We start from the raw sequence: 21408 nt of genomic DNA, 5'->3' as shown, positions 1-21408 counted from the left end.
ACTGTAAGACTATAATGTCATATGCTCAAGCCTATCCTCAACAGACTAAAGAACCTTTCCGAGACTCCAATTTAAAGGATTCCATTGATCATAGTCTAGAGCCCGTGACTGGGTATCCAGAAACATCATCAGAGTAAGACAGCCATTGAGCCCCATTAGAAAGGGCCTTACCAGTTCCTTCAGATGACTGGAAATGCACTCTGCTCTCAGACACAATAAAGCTGACTCGCAATAACAACTTCCAGGGAGAGAAGTAGCTGACATCTGTTGTAGACAGCTATCCCAAGACCCTGGGCCAGGCCTGTGTATCAACTTCCACAACTATTTAATATTACTATTGTCATATTGTTCAAACGTCATGTAAGATATTTCTGATACTGTGTTTGTTTTTCCATCAAACATCTGAATGGGACCCAGATAGCAATGTCCTTTTACAATGGTCTCATTCTTTTGCTACATACAAAAATCAGTCTACCTGTTGGATATGTGGGCAACTCCCCCTTTGTAGTTCATCTGGGTTACCTTGGTAGATTTCTCCAGGGCACAGACTGGAAAGCTTTGAAACAATTTATTATGATTTAAACATCTAGTTCAAGCAATGACAACACATCTGACATTTCTAATTTTGACTGTGACATCTGTCCAATAGGCCATGCTATTAATGATACACTGTTTAAGTAATTTTTTTTTTTTCTATTGCCCAAGCCACCCAGTCATCTCAACAATTTGGAATTAAAGCAAAGAAACTAGATACAGTGATGAGAACCATGATAGGTTTCACTCAGATCTTGGATGGATATATTTGCCTGACTCCTAGCTATGGAACTTTGGACATACTGGCACCTTTATGACAAGAACAAGGAAATGCTTACAGACAAGGTCAACCTAACTGCACTCGAGACATGGGATGGATATCCCAGGAATCATGCAAAAATACCATTAGCCTTAAAGAAAGTGACTAGTTTGGGACAGACTGGTTTCGCCAACCAGGCATTTACTGGGTGACCAATAACAGAATTCAATGGTTATGTGGAACAAACCTTTGGCTCTGGCTTCCACCTGTCTGGCTAGGGCATTAAAGGCTGCTTTCTTTGGGATGCAAGGAAGGACTCACCCCAAATAACAACTGTCGCTAACCTCCCTTTCCTCAAACCCAGACGGACCCATGTAGTTTTTCATTGGTAGGATCACCTAGCTACTATATTTGTTTTTTCTATAGGAATAGAGGATCTCATTAAAGTACAGGCACATCCTATTGAATCTGGCTTTCCTTCATCTTGTCTGCATTGTTGCTCAAATATGGCCCTGCCTAACAATAAATGAGAGATTACATGTATAATCTCATTCTTATTTCCCCATTCACGCCTTGCAGATCTTTTTAGTTGGTTATTCTGAAGTCTGGGATCACTCTTAAGATTGAGTTTCCAGGTCTTCATGTTATCATTGGTTTTAGGACTAAGCATCTGATTGTTCTTTAAAATAATTCTGGCTTGCTTCCACACATGCCTTCATGAAAATCCAATCTGAATCATAGTGACTCAACATCTTCTGACCCTAGATGCAACCATCACTGGAACCTCCAGAAACTTCCACTCTGAGACCTTAATTGACTTATACTAGGTACCTGGATGGACCTCTACCCTGCATGGCCCAAGTTACTCGACTGGATAACTAAGCTGCACTAAGCCCATGAGTCCCTCTGTGGGCCTAGGGGGACCTGAGGTAGGCCGAGGACACCTCAGCACTGAAGTAGAGCAAATGTCAAATTGATCATCAATGCTTCCTATGGCAGGTTACAAACAAGAGGGGAAAATATGCAATTAAAATTATAAAAAAAAAAAAACAGGATCCCTAAGATAAAGATAAAATTGACTCTGTCTGGCTAAGTGGGACCTAAAACAGTTCAAGCAGACTTGCAAATGGGGAGGTGCAGTCGTACTCATTTTCAGAAAAACCACTTTTGCCAGAAACTGGGCATTCCTTTCTGACACATGGCCAGAAGTCTGATATAACTGATTTTAGAACACCAGTATCTATAGGGGAACCAACAAATTAGAGTGCTTTGAAAAATAATCCCTGTGGTCTATGGCTTTTGTCTATATAAAGTCTGCCTTCCAACAACACCCCTGGAGTGTACTTTCTATTTGTTCCGGAGGCTGCATCTCCCCAGTTTACAAACTGACCAGCAGTAAAGCTTTCATAAGTAAATTCTCCCATTCCAGATAATTTTTGTTGACAATCCTATTGCATACTTCATGGGCTACAGTATAGTTTCAACAAACCTTTTATCTGCACTGGGAAACCAAAAAATTTGTGTGACTCATTTATTGCAGTATTTGCTTTATTGCAGTGATCTGGAAACAAAGCCACAATGTCTCCTAAGTATGCCTGTATATGAAATTTCTGATTTATATGTCAAAAAAATTCCCTGTGTACATATTCATCAAGAAGAAATTCATGAATATTAACCTTTTGAAATCATTTCCCTGAGTGTTCCAAGCAACAAAAAAGATTATTTGTATCCTTATTTCTGAAATTTATTTTTATTTCTTAATATTTTTCATATGCTAACTATATTTCTATTTTCAGATCATGTAAACATGCAAGCCATGTATCTTATTTCAGTACACAAAAAAAGGCATGTAGAAATATTACCAAATGATGTATATTTATGAACAGAGAGGCAGGTTTTAGTGGGGGATAATTTCAAATTGCGCTACCATGGTATTTTCTTTATAGCCACAGAAATAACTTGAAATAGATCAAGGAGTGAATAACTCATAAGCAAATTATGAATATATATTTCCAATGCTGTAAGGTGTTTGAATCTAACACGGAAAGAAATTGTTATAGACACCATTCAACTAGAGAGCCTAAGGACGTAGCCTTACTATTCATCATGAAGCACTCCAATGAGGTGGAATATGGTTTGGTCAATAGAAGGCACATGAGTCATTCAGGGTTACAAAAATAGATTACACTTTACTTATTTAGATGTGAGAAGCATAATACATGCTAAATAAAGCGGTATGAAAATGCAATTTCAGTGGCCAAATTTGCATCATTCACAAGCATACTCAACCCTGGATCTTTTGATTAAACTGTCCTCTATAACTGTCTCTTCAGTTTCTAAAAAGAAAGGAGAAATTGTCATTAATCTATGATATACAACATCTATTACCTTTTAAGAGAGGCAGACCATCATTCCCCCTCCATTTTTTCAACCACATATGCCATCCCTACTAACACAGTATTCTACTCAAGTGAAAATATCATTCTCTAATGTTCTAGGCTACTCTTTTTCATGATCATGTGGTATAGCAATCCTTCCTATAATCATCAACAGAGGCCCACAGTCATAGCAACAAATCTCAAGAGGCTGTGACCACACAAAGCACAGTAATTTAGATAATATTTTACATCTATTCTCTGCTAATCCTCATGCTCTCAAATTTATAACATATTCTACTTTAAAATCAGTATACTCGTTTTCCCAGGTTCCACGGATATGAATAAACTCTCCTAATGAAGGTCCTTTCACTTTACTGATCCCTTCTCTGAGACCATCATAGAGAAAAAGGAAAAGCATGCAATGAAACTATAACATCAAGAGGCTTCAACCTTCAGGTTGTAAGTCACCAATAATAATGAAGCCTTTTCAAGAAAACTCAAATAACTGAAGTTTTTTTTTTTTTTGGTGAGGAAGATCAGCCCTGAGCTAATATCCATGCCAGTCCTCCACTTTTTGCTGAGGAAGGCTGGCCCTAAGCTAACATCTGTGCCCATATTCCTCCACTTTATGCGGGACGCTGACACAGCATGGCCTGATAAGCGGTGTGTCAGTGCACGCCTGTGATCTGAACCCGGGCCAACAGCAGCGAAACTTGCGCACTTAACTGCTACACCACTGGGCTGGCCCCAGAAAAACATTTTATAAACTTAACATAGACCTTTCCATGGATGACCATGCTTCATTGACACACATCATGAGTTTTAAATAACTTTAACTTTTAATCCTCTGTGGAATTTAACATCTGAGGTTGGTTCATCATCAGAGTTTGACACAAACTAGTTCCCTTAAGTATGAATTTCATGTGTATTCCATTGAGAGAACTGGTTAAACAATTTATCACCTTCCATTCATTTATCATATTTCTGTCCAGTGTGAATTCTTTGGTGTAGACTGAGGTCATTGCTTAAAGGCCGTGACACATTTGTATGGTTTCCATTTTATATGAATTCTTTCATAACCACAAAGTTGTGCATATTTGATAAAGCTGATCACACTTATCACATTTATAAGATTTCTCTCTAGTAAGAACTATTATGTTCCACAAGTCTTAAACTTTGATATGCCTACCATACGTTACATCTGTGTTTCTCTGAAATATATATTCTGATATCCAATGAGGTCTGAGCCCTGGTTACTAGCTTGAATATATACATTCCTATTATATGCTTTCTCTCCACAATGGAGTCTCTGATGTTGAAAAAGGCTTAAACATGTGCATAAGTTTTGTTTCAATCATATTTGTAAGGTTTCTTGTTCCTATGAATTCTCTGAGGATTCCCAAAGCTTGAGCTTTTGAATAAAAGTACTCCCACATATACTAGGTTTATAATGTTTATTTTTAGTACGTATTTTCCCTTGCCTAGGAAGACTTGCAAATTGGGTAAAGCCCTGCTGTACTAACTATAATTGTACGAGTTCTCTCTAGTAGGGATTCTCTAATGCTGAATAGGGCTTGAAAATGAGGTACAAGATTTGCCACATTAGGTACATTTGTACGGTTTCTCTCCAGTATGGATTTTCTTTTGCTGAGTAAGGCTTGAATGCTCACCAAACGCTTTGCTGCATTCACTATCATTGTAAGCTTTCTCTCCAGTAGGAATTCTCTGATGAATTGTCAAGTTCAGCTTTTGCTGAACTTAGCCAAATGCATTAGATTTGGAAGGTTTCTCTCCAGTATGGATTGTTATATCTTTTAAGGCACAAAAATTGGGTAAAAGATTTGCCACAATCATTACACTTGCAAATTTTCTCACGAGTATGGATTTTCTTATGCCTAGTAAATACTGAACAATCAGCAAAGTCTTTGCCAATCCATTACATTTATAAGGTTTCTCTCCAGTATGAATTCTCTGATGAGTTGTAAGATTTGACTTGTGACTAGAGACCTTGCCACACTCATAATATTGGTAAGGTTTCTCTACAGTACGAATTCTTTTATGTTGAGTAAGCCTTGAGCGCTCAGCAAAGGCTTTGCTGCATTCATTACATTGGTAAGGTTTCGCTCCAGTATGAATTCTCTGATGAACTGCAAGATATGACTTTTGACCAAAGACCTTGCCACACTCATTACACTTGTAAAGTTTCTCTCCACTATGGATTCTCTTACGCTTAGCAAGTCCTGAAGAACCAGCAACGTCTTTGCCACATTCGTAACATTTGTAAGGTTTCTCCCCAGTATGAATTCTCTGATGTCCTTTAAGAGTGTCATAAAGGGTAAAAGCTTTGCCACACTCATTACATTTGTAAGGTTTGTCTCCAGTATGGATTCTCTTATGTTGAGTAAGGTTTGAACAGCTAGCAAAAGCTTTGTTGCATTCATTACATTTGTAAGGTCTCTGTCCAGAATGAATTCTCTCACGTTTCAAGAGGTACAAGCTTTTGCTAAAAGCCTTACCCTCTTATTACATTTGTAAGATTTTTCTCTAGTATGTGTTTGCCCATATTGTGCAGGTAACAAAAGATATTTAAAAACCTTCCTATATTTATTACAAATATTTTTAACACCATGAGGAATTTGTTGAAGTGGTGAAACTGAGGAACCATGGTTGACAGACTTCTTAACTTGATTGCATTCACAAATTTTCTCCTCAGTTTGAAATCTCTGCAGTTCAGCTAGGTGTGCCTGCAAACCTGATTGAATTCTATTTTCCAAACACATTACATACTCATTTCTGGCATCACTTATGTTATTTTTCAGTTTTAACAAATTTCCTATAAATAGCTTATCATGCGTGAAATGCTGGTAGGTATTATTTCCTACAGAAACACTCTGCTTTTGAGGAAAATTATTTGTGGACTTACTACATCCATCTATTCTACGAGTGAGCTTTCCATTATGGATTAACGGCACTGCTTTGTGATTTCTGGCATCATATCCCCACACACTCCCAAACTCGTGCATATTTTCCAAGACTTCTTTGAGGTCAAAATCCTTGATGCCACAGCTTTCATTTCTTTCCAGTATCAGTAGATGGTAGAATTCTCCTTCATTAATGTCCTCTCTTGGCAATAATTCCTTTATTACAAATCCAGCAGAAAGGCTTCCCATTGAGTTGGAAGAGAGATGTTTTATATTGAATTAGATAATTATACAGAAAGCAATCCTTACAATGAACAAAGTTATGAAATTTCTGAATCACTGTCTTCAAACACCATTGTAATATACAGATTTCTACATTTTTATTTTTATAATTTTTCCACATTAATATTCACTCTCACCTTTGATAATAAATTTTCAAAACAAACCATATATGCTATACATATTTTCTGGCCATATAACTGGGTAATTAAATGATACTCCATAGTTAAGGAGTTGATCTACACACTGGCTAGTATATAACTGTAGGCATAAAATCCTCATGGAGACTTGAGGTTGTCTTCCATAATTCTTAATCTTTATAATGAGGTGTGTTGATATGAGGCTAGAAAAACATACCAAAAGAATATATGTTTAAAACAATGATAACAAAACATTTTTCTAACCCATGATAAATCACCAGGTAATTTAATAACTAACAACAATTATACAAAATAATAGTCTGAAATTCTAAAGAATTCTTCCTAAGGAACTAAAGAAAGAATTTACATTCAAGAAGGAACACACAATAGTTAAAAGGAACAATATGTTGAGAATCACTAAATTTGAAATGTCACTTTCAGGGAAACACACATTAATATAAAGATCAAAAATTGAGGGTCCAGCCCTGTGGCCTAGTGGTTAAGTTTAGTGTGCTCTGCTTAAGCAGCTCGAGTTCTGTTTCCGGGCATGGACCTACACCACTCATCAATGGCAATGCTGTGGTGGAGACCCACATACAAAATAGAGGAATACTGGCACAGATGTTAGCTCAGGGCCAATCTTCCTCAAGTAAAAAGAGGAAGATTGGCAACAGATGTAAGCACAGGACAAATCTTCCCCAGCAAAAAACAGAAAAAAAGAAGGGCTAGCCCCAGTGGCCAAGTGGTTAAGCTCGGTGCACTCCCCTTCACTGGACTGGGTTCAGCTCCTGGCCATGGACCTACACCACTTGTCAGTGTCCCTGCTGTGGTGGTAGCCACATAGAAAATAGAAGAAGACTGGCAACAGATGTTAGCTCAGGGTGACTCTTCCCCAAGCAAACACAAAAAAAAAGAGGAAGATTGGTGACAGACGTTAGCTTAGGGCAAATCTTCCTTAGCAGGAAAAAAAAAAAAATTATGGAAGACAGTCAGAAATCTCAACTACAATTTCATGTCTACAGTTATATAGTAGCTAGTACACAGATCAACTCTCTATGAAGTACCATTTAATTATCCAGTTAGAGGTTCATCAAATGTGGATAGTATATAGGATGTGGTTTGAAAATGTTATCTAAGCTGAGAGAAAACAATATAGAAAAAATTGCAAAAGAAAACCTACAAGATATAATGCAGTGCATGTAGCACAGGGAGGCGTGGGTCCTGTGGAAACTGGGATGCCTAGGTGCTCAAAGTTAATATACAGAAAGGCACAGTGTCCTTCATTTGGATCAACAAAAGATCTGAGAAAATGCCAGGATTGGGATTTAGAAAAAGAGAGGAACTCTTTCAGCAAGAGGCATAATACTCATTCCCTAGGAACTACACTATGAGGATGAAGCAAACAAGGAAGAGATTAAAAAGGGAGACTATGCAGTGTCATGGGAAGAATGCATATTTACATCTATTCCAATATTTACTCTAAAAGTGATCAAACTGCATATGCCCTAAATTCCATTTTTATGCATATACTAAAGAGAGTCATACATATATTCTAGAAGACATGTACAAGAATGTTCTTAGGAAGACCCAAAAGCAAAAATCTGGAAAACACCAACAAGAGCAGAATGGATGAATTCACTCTGTACAAACACATATGGATGCAATAAAACCCTCTCAAAGGTCCAGTAATGGAGGGTGACTATGAATACTGATGATGATCTCTCACTGGGGGCCACAGAGGTTCTGTGGTAGAAACAAAGTTAGCAGGAGGTTATTGTCAAGGTTTCAACTCTTTTGGGATATGATCATAATTTGGTAAAACATAACTCATGAATTCTATTATATAGATTTAAAAATAGAAATTTATCACTTTTGACACACTGAGTGTGTTAGTTCAAGTGTCCTTGTTTGTTATACAAAAATAAGAGTCGCCAATGCTTTAATATTTTCATTATATGAAATCATTTGTTTGGATGTTTTAACATTACAATCCCAAAGATATACGAGATAGCATGTAGCAAGTGCTCTTACTATATGTATTAGTAGACATATGGTTATTATCCTTATCAATTCATAGAAATTAATACACACTAATCTAAAAGTAATGAATTGTAACTTCACAAACATCATCAGAAAGCAGTATCCTTAAAAGGAATTACTAAATGACCCAGAGCAAAGAACCACTAGTGAGGAAAAAGGGTGTTAGTCGCAGCATGTAAGTGTAGGAACAATTTTTGGCAGTACCATGTTGATCCACAGCAGAGGGCTATGTGCAGAGATGTGCTAAGCAAAATAAGTATCCAATAATACTCAGAACAAAAGGACAGCAATTGGATGTGTGTCAATAAGGACCAGGTGACTTCCCAGAGAATTCAGGTCAAAGAGAAGAGAGAGAACAAAACAAGCTTCATGGGTTAATTGAAATATGTAATTTCAAGAATTTATATTGTCTGGGCAACACAAGTCTCAGAAGCAGTAGTACTGAGGGAATAATCGAGTGTAAAAAAAAGCCTATTTTCTACTACATGAAGGGGGATATTTAAATATTAGATTAGTATACAAAGTGCATGACAAATCTACACAGAGAGAGCAATCTTTAGAATAAACTATTTGCAGCAAAATATAAAAAGTCAGTGGAATTAAAATCAAATCCCAGTTATTTTTCAGAAAACTACATATACTATGGAAAAAGCAATGAATCTTATATAAAAAAAAATATGGAAAACCACTTGAATGGTATTTCTGTAGCGACGTAACTTAATAACAAAAGTGTTTTCACCGTATTAAAAATTCTCAGTTTCAAAAATGCAATAGATTTAATTGAGGAAAGTGTGTAAAAACAATGAGATACCACTACACAGATATGAGAATACACAAAATCTAGAACAGTGACAACAGCAAATACTGGCAACAATGTGGAAAAAGAAATCTCATTCATTGCTGGTGGAAAGGCAAAATGGTACAGCAACATTGGAAGACACTTTGGAGTTTCTTAAACTGAAGATATTGTAACATGATGTATTAGTATTGCTCCTTATGCTCCTTAGTATTTGCCCAAAGAGTTGAAAACTTATTTCCAACAAAAACTTGCACATGAATGTTTATAGCAGCTTCACCCATGACTGCCATAACTTGGAAGCAACCGAGATGTCCTTCAGAAGGTGAATAGAGAAATAAACTGAAGCACATCCAGATAACGGAAGCATTATCCAGCACTAAAAAGAAATGAGCTATCAAGCCATGAAGAGACATGCATGAACCTGAAGTGCATATAACTAAGTGAAAGGAGAAAATCTGAAAGGGCTATATACTGTTTGATTCCAAGTATATGACATTCTGGAAAAGGCATATGAGGATAGTGAAGAGATCCGTGGTTGCAGGAGTTAAGACGGAGGAAGAGATGAACAGGCAGAGAACAGAGGATTTTTAGGGCCATGAAATTAGTCTGTATGATTCTATTATGGTAGATATGTGTCATTACACATTGGTCCAACCCACACAATGTACAACACCAAGAGTGAACTCTAAGGTAAAGATGGACTTTGGGTGATAATGAGGCGTCAGTGTAGGTTCATGAATGGTAACAAATGTAGCACATTGGTGTGTATCCGGGATGTTGATAAATGGGAAGGTCTGCATGTGTGGGGGTAGCAAATACCTAAGACATCTCCGTACTGTTCACTCTATTTTGCTGTGCAACTAAAAGTGCTCAAAATAATTGTCCACCAAAAAAGGTGTCTCAGCACTACTAAGCACTAAGTAATATGAAACAGAAGTAAAAATAATATCTAAGACTATCTTCTCAAAAAATTCTGGAGGTTATACAGGTCTTCGACAAAGTAATATTGAGTAATAACTGATCGAGAAAGAAATCACATCAGGTATACAAAACAATATTCATTCCATGACCCCACAATCCCAAATTAAGGGAAAAAAAAGAACACTAAGGCTATCATCAAAAATATTGAACTGATGAAATAAATAGAAAACAAGGTCATGTATAACAATGAAGTTTGCAAGACGAAAGTATCAGTGACTTGAAGAAAACAAATTGCAGGAGAAAAAATGCAGGCACCATTTCACTTCATAAACTCCTTCAGTAAGATGTGTCAAAGCATATTTGGTGAAGGTGAATGAACAAGAGCACACACGGGATAAACAAAGTGGCATGAACAGTAATTTACTCAAGAGTCTCATATAAATTAGGTTGTGAACTTGGACAGTGTTCTCCTTAAGTTCCTACACCTTTTATTTCTTGCTGGCTCAGAGGAGATGATCACATTATGTCTGAACAATATTGTCATACTGCCCTTGGGAGACACTGTCAAACTCCCTCAAAAAACAGGACAACTGGAAACACTTATCAGTCAGGCTCTCCTAATACTTTCCACCTCAGGATCCTGGGACATGTTGACTACCCACTGGCTTCAAGAGGCACTTCCGTAAGGAGCAGGATGATGTTCTAACATTATTAATCAGCGTTCTCCTTCAAGAATTTTCAGTTACACAGTAAAAACCCTCCACGGGGGAGTCCACCACAAGTCATTCAACACCTAAAGATGAGTTATCTCAACAGAAATAGAGGATGAAACTTCAGACCCTTGGAATGTGTATTTCAAAAGCAAGTTTCAGAGGTAAAATCTTAGGAGAATAAGAGATCAGGAAGACCAAGGTCTTTCCATGTTCCCTGACAATCAGAGCAGGAAGAGGGAGAAAAATACAAGGTATGGGAGTAAAATAAGAGTCTCGGATCTTGGGGGGTTCTTGAGAAGAGGCTGTGCACTGTGTCTCAGCTCTTACTTGAGACGAAGGCCTGAAAGACTGAGATATACTCCCACGTAGCAATGAGGACCAAAGAGAGGATCTCAGTGTCTAGTTTTTGCATTACTGCTCAGAGACAATGTCAAACATTATAAAAAATTTTAAAATCTCTTTAACAATCTCAAATCCCATTCCTCTTTACACACATGTGGCAAAAAGAGAACTGAAGAGACGGCTGAGGGGCCTGAACAGTCAGACAGGGCCTGACACAGCCCAGGGAGTTTCATGGAACCCCAGAGACAATGGAAGAGCAGCTATTTTCTTGTCTACCTCTTGAGAAGTTCTCCCAAAGGTATAAAAGGTGAATGGAAAGTGAATAAGTCCTGGGGTCAGGACCACAGAGGCCTCATCGCTGACCTCTGTGGACTGAGAACCAAGAGAGATGAAGGGGAAAGAAGACTCCATAGAGACAGCCATCTCGTTTCCCTCACAGCAAGGGACCAAACTGGTCAGAGAAGCCCGATGACAGAGTAATGTATATCATGATAAAGCTTTTGCCAGCCTCTGCGTGAGCTGGAGCATCATGGTAGAGTGAGACTTTAAACGTTTACACATTTCAATAGCAGTGGTAAGTGTGTGTGTGGCTGGTGGGGGGAATGTCTTTTGAGAGCTCATAAGAAATAAATTTTTATTTTCCCACAGATCTTTCCCCATTGAGGAGAGTTTCTTAAACAATATTTAACAAGGCAGCTTACTCTGAGCCCATCTATCTGAGCTCTTACTTGTGTTCACATTTCCTTACATTATAATCAGTCTGCATTCTTTCCTACTTTCCCTCCACTCTCCACAGTCCAGGGCTGTTTCCCTTGCTCAAAAATGGAGATAATATTCTACTCAAGAGAAATTTCTTCTTACAAAAGAAAAACGGAACATGATATGCTATATTTTTCCAGAACACATTCTCAGTTCTTTGTTCAGCTGAGAATTTCACCAACTAGGTGCCTTGAGAAACTCAATGGTGGGTATGGAAGCAATTAACTGTTTTTTCCAAATTGTTTCTTTTCCGTTTTTATGTTAAGGAGATGCAACCACCAGCCATCCTGAAACTGACCAAGCCTCACCAGGAGAGCTGTGCCCAAGACCTCTGCCTTATTTTTAATGCAAAGCTCTCTCCAGGAGGAGCTTAGGCCTCATTATGTGGAAGCATGTTCTCCCACTGAGCCTGTGCAAGCAAATACCTGCTTCTCCCTTTTGAATATTCATTCCCCAACTGAAATAAAAGTCCTTGCTTCCCTTTGTTCAGGGATGCCATGACTTTGGAAATGATTCCTCATGGCCTCCTATTTGCTGCAAATACACTTTACTTTGTGAGACTGCTGTAGAGTCCCACTGCTGTCGAGTCTCATTTAACTCACCAGAAGGCAAGTCCGCTTGGTTTGGTAACAAGAGAGAACATTATAGATGCGTCTAGAAAAGTATTTCAGAAATCAGTCAACTGACTGCTGCCTGAATGCTAATGGGTTATTTTAAGCATGCAGGCATCTGGGGGTGGCCTGGTGGCATAGTGGTTAAGTTCTTCATGCTTCGCTTTGGTGGCCCAGGTTCACAATTTCAGATCCCAGGCGTGGACCTACACCACTTGTCAGCCATGCTGTGCCAGTGACCCCCATGCAAAAAGGGGAAGACTGGCACAGACGTTAACTCAGGGCTAATCTTCCTCAAGCAAAAAGAAAAAAAAGAGAAAGACTGGCAACAGATCTTAGCACAGGGTATATCTTCCATAGCAAAAAAAAAAAAAAAAAAAGGTATGCAGGCATCTAGCTTTCTCCCAAGAACAACCGAACCAAAAGCACAGGAGTAAAACCACAGAATCAGACGTTTTTAAAAATTTGCCATAAGGTTCTCTGACTACTACTGTTCCACAACCACCACTAATCACAAATGATACATGCAAAACTTCTGAAGAAAGGGAAAGTTAGAGTCTATGTGCCACACTAGGAAGACTTTCCTTTCTGAATCCAAACAGCTTCACTCTCTCAAGAACAGGGATTTGGAACTCAGACAAGCAAGTCTGGGGCTCCCAAGAGACTCACAAGGGGAAACGCAAAGATATACAAAGGTAGTTACCAACGTCAGAGAGGAAGTTATCCTCACCCAGGGAGAGCAGGTTCCTGTAGTTCTCCAACATCACATCCCTGTACAAGGCCCTCTGAGCAGGGTCCAGGCATTCCCACTCCTCCCGAGAGAATTCTATGGCCACATCCTTGAAGGTCAACCGTCCCTGAAAGGAGAGCACATTTCACCATGTCAACAGGGACAGAGTTCTTATCTTGACACAAATGAGACAAGCAGAGATGTGTAAGGTTTGACTTGGCTGGGTGAGTGTTCTCAGTGATCCACATAAGAAAATTTATAGCAAGTTATAGTGCTCTAAGTTTCTTTTAACTGAGGTTAAATTCACATAACACAAAGTTAGCCATTTCAAACTACAATTCAGTGGCATTTAGTACATTCACATGTTGTATAAACATCACCTCTATCTAGGTCAAAAACATCTTTCTCGTCCCAAAGGAAATTCATTCCCCATTAAGCAGTTGCTTCCCACTCCCCTCTCTCCCCAGTCCCTGGTAATCACTAATATGCTTTCTGTCTGTATGGATTTACCTATTTTAGATATTTTCATATCACTGGATGGTATGAAATGTGTGACCTTTTGTGTCCAGCTTCTTTCACTGAGAATAGTAGTTTTGGTTCATCCATGGTGTAGTATGTGTCAGGACTACATTTGTCTCTTATGGCAGAATAATTTCACTGTATGACTATACCACGTTTTATTTATTCACTCATCATTTCATGGACATTTGAGTTGTCACTACACTTTGGCTAACGTTGATGGTGCTACTATGAACATGTGCTTGAATACCTGTTTTCAATTCTTTTGCCTATATACCTAGAAGTGGAATTACTGGTTACACAGTTTAATTTTTTAAGGAGCTGCTACACTGTATTCCACAGTAGTGACACCATTTTCCAGCAATGTGTCAGGATTCTAATTTTTCCACATCTTTACCAACACTTGTCATTTTCTGTTTTAGTGTATTCATCCTAGTGTGTCACATGATATCTTATTGTGGTTTCGATTTTGCATTTTCCTGATGATTAATGTTATTGACCATCTCTTCATGTGCTTGCTGGCCATCACACACCTTTCATGGAGAAATGTCCATTAAAGTCCTTTGATCATTTTTTAATTGAGCTCTTTGAATTTTGGTTGAGTTGTAGGAGCTCTTCATATATTCTGGATACTAGACCCTGAGCAGATCTTTGATTTGCAAACATTTTCTCCCATTTGGTAGACTGTGTTTCACTTATATGATAGTGCCCTTCACTGCTCATAATTTTTAATTTTGATGGAGACCAATTTATTCTGTCTTTCTCTCTTTGCTTTTGGTGTCATATCTAAAAATCCACTGCCAAATCCAAGGTAATGAAGAAATATCACTACGTTTTCATCAGAGTATTATAGTTTTAGGTCTTAAATTTACTCTTTGATTCATTCTGAATTAATTTTTTATATGGGGAAAGGTAGAGGTTCAATTTCATTCTCTTTCATGTGGATAAGCAGTTGTCTCAGCACCTCTTAAGAGACTATTCTTTTCTGAGTGAGTTTTTGGCACCCTTTTAAAAAAGGAACTGATTTTAGATGTGTGGGTTTATTTGCGGGCTCTCAGTTCTATTCCATTGATTTATATTTCTATCACACAGTTTTGATTACTCTAGGATTACAATAAACTTTGATATTGGGAATTTTAGTCCTCTGACTTTGTTCTTCTTTCTCACTGTTATTTTGGTTATTTGGGGGTGCTTAGCAATTCAATGTGAATTGTAAAACTGGGTTTCCTATTTGTGCTAAAAAGGCTGTTGGAATTGTGGTGGGGATTCCACTGAATCTGGACAGTACTTTGAAGAGTACTGTCAGCTAAATAACACTAAGTCAACATTTTAGGTAGGACCCTTCAGAGACAGAGAAGATTAGCAAGTCCAACATATGGCAATTTATGAATGAGCGAACAGAACAGTCTAGTCAATTAAGAATGACTTTTACCTTGGAAAGAGCCATTCCTTCCTTCTGTCCTCTTCCTCTGAGACTCTCAGGTTAGATTATTCTGTATGACAAAAATATGTTGTTCAATGCTTAGAATCACCACACCCTCTTCCTCTGCCACAAATATACACATAGGGAGAACCTCAATACAGGGGACAGACAGCCCTTTGCTGCCCACTGTAACAGGAGGCAGCAGGGGCAATAAACTCCATACAGAGACCAATATGTGAGTTTTTCACACAGTTCTCCAGAAAGCTCTCCCCTCCTACTGAACCCACACACTCTGCTGCAACTGCACTGTCCTTTGTCCACCTGGCATGAAGTGTAAGGAAAGCGCCTCATCCAAAATCTTGACTCCTCCCTAGGTAGCCCGAATCCAGTGATTGGTTGATGCAGGATATGGAAGTCTGTGCCTTCCCTCAATTTGGAAAAAGTCTGAAAGGCTACTCAACTCCAGAGCTCCCTGTGTCACAACAGTGATGAGCTTAGATTTTTGTCCTGAGAGTGACGGGAAACCATTAGAGGGTTTACTGCCAGGAGATGACACAATGAAACTTAACATTTACCCATGAAACACAGAGAGGGAGAAAGTGAAGCTGAAGGAGAGGCATGCCTCTGTCTCTGAGCCTCTGCCCCTGCCTCTTTCTTAGTGGTTTTCGTTATTTTTGGAGGACTGGGACACATTGCAAATAATAACTGCACACCCTGTACTAGAAAACTGTCAAATGCAGACACACAACAAATCTTGAAAATCATTTCAGGGATCCCACTAGCTCAGACTCAGAATTCCTGGTCTACTCTATCATCTCCATGTTACAGGTGGGGACACTGGGGCTCAGAGGGGAGAAAGTTTACCAAGTTATCCTGAAGAGGTCTGAGTTCAGTGAGCAGAACAGGGTGTAAGTGGTCGCCTGGACAGGGCAGCAGAAAAGGTCTGTTCTAATTCCAGATTACATTTCACATTCCTGCGCAAGAGAAGATTCTCTTTCATGGGTTTAATCAAACCCAAGCATTTAATTCCTCTTTTGCAGAAAAGTATTTAAAAAATGAAGTTACAAATAGTTATTAGTCTTGGAAAACATGAAAGAGGGGCACTGGGAGATGGGCTCTGAGCAATCTGTTCATCATGGACACATGAGTTCTACTGGAACAAAGTTCCAGATCCATCCAGCCCATCCTTCAACATCTGCACAGAAAGGACAAAGGGGACTTGAGGGGAACATCTACATAGTCGCAGACTTCAGCTCAGAAGTCACTATAACAGATCACTTTAGGGAAGACATAACCTGTTCACTTTTAAACTAACTGGTTAAACTAGGTTTTGTTGTGTTAAAGGACTGCCAACATCCTTACCAGATGCATAGTGAAATACTATAGTTATTTACAGACATCAAAGAATAGTTCCAATATATAAGAGTAAAAGGCATAGAAACCTCATTCTCTGAACAATAAAATTAAGAAGGAAAATAATTTCGAAATTAGACAAAACACTTAAATTAAAACAAGTGTGAGGATACATCAAATTTAGAAAGGAATGACATGAGCCACAGGGACAGAAAGTCCTCCCCCATTTCTTGAAAGGGAAGAGGGTGACCTGGAATTGACTGAGCTAAGTCTCTGCCTCAAGGTGGATAGGGGCTGCATATGGAATTATCTTCCGACGCAATAATTAGAAAATGCAGATGCCTCATAAACCTGGCTTTGTAACTCTCATTCTCTTCTGTATAATTTTAGCAGTTCAACAAATCTTCAATTAGATTATAGAGCCTCAAGTCAGGACTACTTCACAACTTAATATCCCATATCCAATCAACTCAATACTCGCCCGGGTTTGGGTCCCTGGGTTTCTCCATCGCTGTGAGTTTTGCTCCCTGCATTCGTCTCTCTGTGTGTCCTGGTTCTCTCCTCTCCTTTGTCCATTTCTGTGTTTCTCCTTGTTTCTCCCCATCCTTTTGTTTCCCTCCCTCTCTATTCCTCCTCCTACAGAGCGTTGGCCCCACTCTGTTTCAACCTCTGCGTTCTTTCTCCGTAAATTTTCTGGTGGCCTCTAACTCCATGTATTTCTGCCTCTTTCTCCCCATCTCTGTTCTCCTCTGCTCTCCCTGGAGGCGGGTGAAGGGCATGTACCCACCTCCTGAGTGAGGACTGGACCACGCGGTTGGGCGGGGGGACGGGAGTGGGGCGTCAGAGAAACGTTCTGAGCAGGAAAACGACAGGGCTGGCGGTCGGTGTCTACGCGGACCGAAGGCGGAAAGGCGGGACCGGCACCTGCCTCACAGAGATTTTAACCGGAAACGGACGCAAACTCCCAGACCGCACGGAGCCGCAGGACTCGGCACGTCTATGGCGACGGCGCGAAAGGGACGAACTCACAGCGAGACGGACGAGCGGATTCAGAGATTTTAACTTAGGGGGCGACCCCGAAACCCGGGTGTGACGGCGGGGGGCCTGAGGACAGGGAACCTCAGGTACGAACTAGAAACACAGACTCACTCACAGAGCTCGCCGATTGCTACACAAGATCCGCTTCTGTCTCCAGGAAACCGCGCATGCGCGTGCGTATCGGGGCGGGGCCGATAGGGCGGGGCGGGCACAGAGGCGGGTGGGGCTTGGGCGACATAGGGGTGGGGCTGAGCGCGGTGTCTGGAGCTCTCCTCCGCCCCTCAGGTTTCCCTGTGTGTTTGTCTTCCGGCTCAACGTCCTCTAGCCCTCTGCTTCTGGGTTCCTTTGAATCTGTCTGGTGTCCTTTGCAGCCCAACTTCCTAGAGAATTACATGTTTGTTGGCCACTTATGCTGGAAGCCGAGATACTGCCTCTTAACAAATTGAAAAGGAATTTCGTGAAAGCTTTTTTTTTTTTTTTTGAGGAAGATCAGCCTTGTGCTAACAACTGCCAATCCTCCTCTTTTTGCTGAGGAAGACTGGCCCTGAGCTAACATCCATGCCCATCTTCCTCCACTTTATGTGGGATGCTGCCACAGCATGGCCTGACAAGCGGTGCCCTCTGTGCGCACCACCAATCAGAACCAGCGAACCCAGGCCGCCACAGCGGAGCGTGTGCACTTAACCGTTTGTGCCACCAGGCTGGCCCTCCTGAAAGCGTTTTGACCAGTGGTTGCATCCGCCTGTCCTGTGAGGGAGGCGGCTGGGGCGCTGGGCCCTGTGGGGGCGGGGCGGGAGGCTGTGGGGGGCAGTGGGATCCAGGAACATCTCAGACCGGGACAGTTACAACTTCTTTAAGCAATAATAATTGAGTAGAACATCTACACACAGACCATGGTTGTTCCTTCTTAGGGCATCACCTCAGAGGCACAGGCTATGAGTATTTTCTATCATTGGTGAGGCTAGGACAGGCACCAGGCACAGGTGTCTCAGGGGCAGGACTGGCTCATTTGGGTATCTGCACAGAGGCTGTCAGGCCACGTCTCCTCCTGTTGGTGGCTTGATCTAAGGACTCTGGATGTCTTTGTGGAAGGTTTGTCCTGAAATCCATGTGTTTTTCTCCTGGAAAGATGCCCCTCTCCCAGGCAACACTCAAGTCTGCACACAGGCATCTGCCTAGCTGTGCTGCTCACATAATCAAACTCTGCAACACAGAACGCCTCCAACAGTGCCTGTGCTATTACAGGTCCACTCTCTCCAGACCTGTACATATACCCAAAGTTCTCATGTCACATTCTGGCTCCTCCCAGCCTAGATCAGCAGTGCCAACCTGGTTTCTCCATCAACATGGGTCCTTGAACCACTTGCCCAGAATCCTCTTGCTACCCAAGCCTAGATTTCAGCCTTACCTGGAACCAGGATCCACAGAACAAATCTGTCCTCCTGCTACATGGGCTATTTTCAGGATGAGTCCTTGATCACCCTCAATTCCCTCTCTTCCTTTCAGGAGAAACCCTCAGGCATGCATGCACACAGAGTTTCTGGAACATCATCTAATATACCTGAATGCAGGGCCTCCTAAAATCTAGATGTCCTCAAGGGCAGCAACAGGGTCTGGGATGGTACTCTGAATAGAAATGAATAAGAAAAGGCCCCAGCAGAACTCACTCCAAAACCAGCCCTCCAGATGACACTAGGACTCCCATCTCATGTAGGCAGTCTGACATGTAACTGTGAACACAGATCACAGCTGCACCCAGAATCTGCACCTGCGTTACTCTTCCTTTTTGGATTCTAGAGGCTCTAAAGGAGCATAGTCATCCCACATTTCCTCAAAGGTAACCACCCAACTGTACAATCCACAGCTATAACCCTATGTCTCATCCCATTGGGAGTCCTTAGGCCTGTAACTGCTGTAGATTAAGCAAGAGGCTGTCTTATCTGCATCCAGATTCACATGTGCAGGAAGGCACTCATGCCCAAACTTGCTGGCTCTGACATCTCTCCCATCTATCATCACTAAATGCTCACGCTTGCACAGCGGATGCCTACGAATGCCCCTCTTCTCCTAGAGTCTGCACCTGCAAGTGCAAAGCCTGCATCTTCTTTTGGGGTCCTCAGATCTTCGCTATAAAAGCCCTCTTGCTCTCCACAGGGATCATCTCTCTAGGATCCATTCCTTCTCCATAAATAAGTTAAATGCAAGGAACCAACAGTATTTCTGTTGAGATGTGAAGGTAGTGTGTAAGGGGATCAGGTGTGCTGTGCTCGCTCTCTCTAGCTTAGTACTGCTGAAAGACAGATGGGGAGTTATTGAAACAGGGCTCTGGGGAGAGAAGCATCAGCACCACCCGGGATTGTGTTAAAAATGCAAATTCATGCACCAGACCTCAGAGAGAAGGCTGTTGTATTTCTGGAATCCTACAGAACAGGATGATAGAACTACCAGGCTGCAAACATGTGTTATTCATCAAGTGAAGGGAAATATGACTTTGAAGGTGATTCTGAGAATGCCAGAGCTGCCACTGCTTTATCGGCCAGGCTTTGGGTACAGAGCTGCTGCCCAGGATGTTAGGGTCATCACTGATGCTCAGGGGGGCCTGGAGGGCAAGGCTGCCACCCCTGTGGGCCCAGAGATCAAACACCAGCCAAAGAGGACAATCGCTGAGCCTTAAAATGTAATGGAATTTGCCCTGTAGATTTAGACTTGCTGAGCAACCATGACTTCTTTCTTCTTTCCAATTTCTCATTTTTGGAAGGGGAATCTCTATCCTAAGCCTGTCTGACCATTGTATTTAGGAACAGATAACTTTTAGCTTTTACAAGTTCACAGCTGGAGAGGAATTTTGCTTCAGGATGAATCATATATGGAGTCTTACTCATTTGATTTAGATGATTTTTAGATGAGATTTGGGTCTTATAGTTGCTGCTAGAATGAGTTAAGCCTTTTGGGCTTTTATGATTGGTGCAAATGTATTTTGCATGTGATAAGGACATGAATTTTGGGGATCCAGAAGGCTAAGTACTATGGGATGAATTGTGCCCCTGACAAATTCATATATATAGAAGCCTTAAGCCCTGGTATTTCAGAATGTGACTGTATTTGGTGATTGAGTTAAAATTATGCTAATAGGGTGAGTCTTAATCCAATGTGACTGGTGTTTTTATAATCAGCAGAAATTTGGACACACAGAAGCATACCAGACCTGTGTGGGCACAGAGGAAAGACCATGAAGGACATAGCAAGAAGGTGGCAATCTGCAAGCCAAGGAGAGAGACCAGAAGAAACCAAATCTGTCCACACCTTGATCTTGGACTTGTAGCTACCAGAAATGTAAGAAAATAAATTCTGGTGTTTAATCCACCCAGTCTGTGATATTTTGTTTGTAGCAGTTCTAGCAAACTAATACAAAACGTAAGGATCTGATTGTTCAATCCTGGGACCTCCAAGGATTACCCTTAATCTCTCCTTTCTATGGGGTCCCAGGTCCCCAGGCTCTGAAGATGTCAGCTTTGGGAGCCTGACGCTTCAGATAGCCAAGTCCTTGGAGGGAGGTCATAGGAAGAAAGCAGAACCTGGGACACTTCTATCATACAGTCTGCCCATCCATGGGATAACAGGACAACAGATTCAGCAAAGGGGTTTCTCC

The 21408-nt window shown here is 40.8% G+C and overlaps 1 protein-coding gene and 1 pseudogene across 9 annotated transcripts in view; both read right to left on the bottom strand.

The window, feature by feature from the left end:
- Positions 1-17934, bottom strand: part of LOC101397010 (zinc finger protein 677-like) — a 52744-nt gene extending 34810 nt beyond the window's left edge. For 6 of the 9 annotated variants that reach the window (XM_087422078.1, XM_087422083.1, XM_087422075.1 and 3 more), the window contains exons 1-3: positions 17509-17679; positions 15378-15438; positions 13400-13553 (exon numbers count right to left, since the gene is read on the bottom strand). In XM_087422078.1, the coding sequence (XP_087278204.1) occupies positions 13400-13553; positions 15378-15392 (169 nt within the window). In that variant the 5' untranslated portion in view covers positions 15393-15438; positions 17509-17679. The other 3 variants (XM_087422076.1, XM_087422079.1, XM_087422077.1) reach the window with 3 other exon arrangements.
- LOC147912775 (uncharacterized) lies at positions 3140-6341 on the bottom strand (annotated as a pseudogene).
- Positions 17935-21408: the final 3474 nt, after the last annotated feature.

This window comes from Ceratotherium simum, chromosome 33, assembly GCF_057802395.1.
Source record: "Ceratotherium simum simum isolate JZ-2026a chromosome 33, ASM5780239v1, whole genome shotgun sequence".
Taxonomy (NCBI): domain Eukaryota; kingdom Metazoa; phylum Chordata; class Mammalia; order Perissodactyla; family Rhinocerotidae; genus Ceratotherium; species Ceratotherium simum.
Note: the sequence above shows the minus strand (reverse complement) of the source record. Positions and strands in the feature narration are given on the sequence as shown.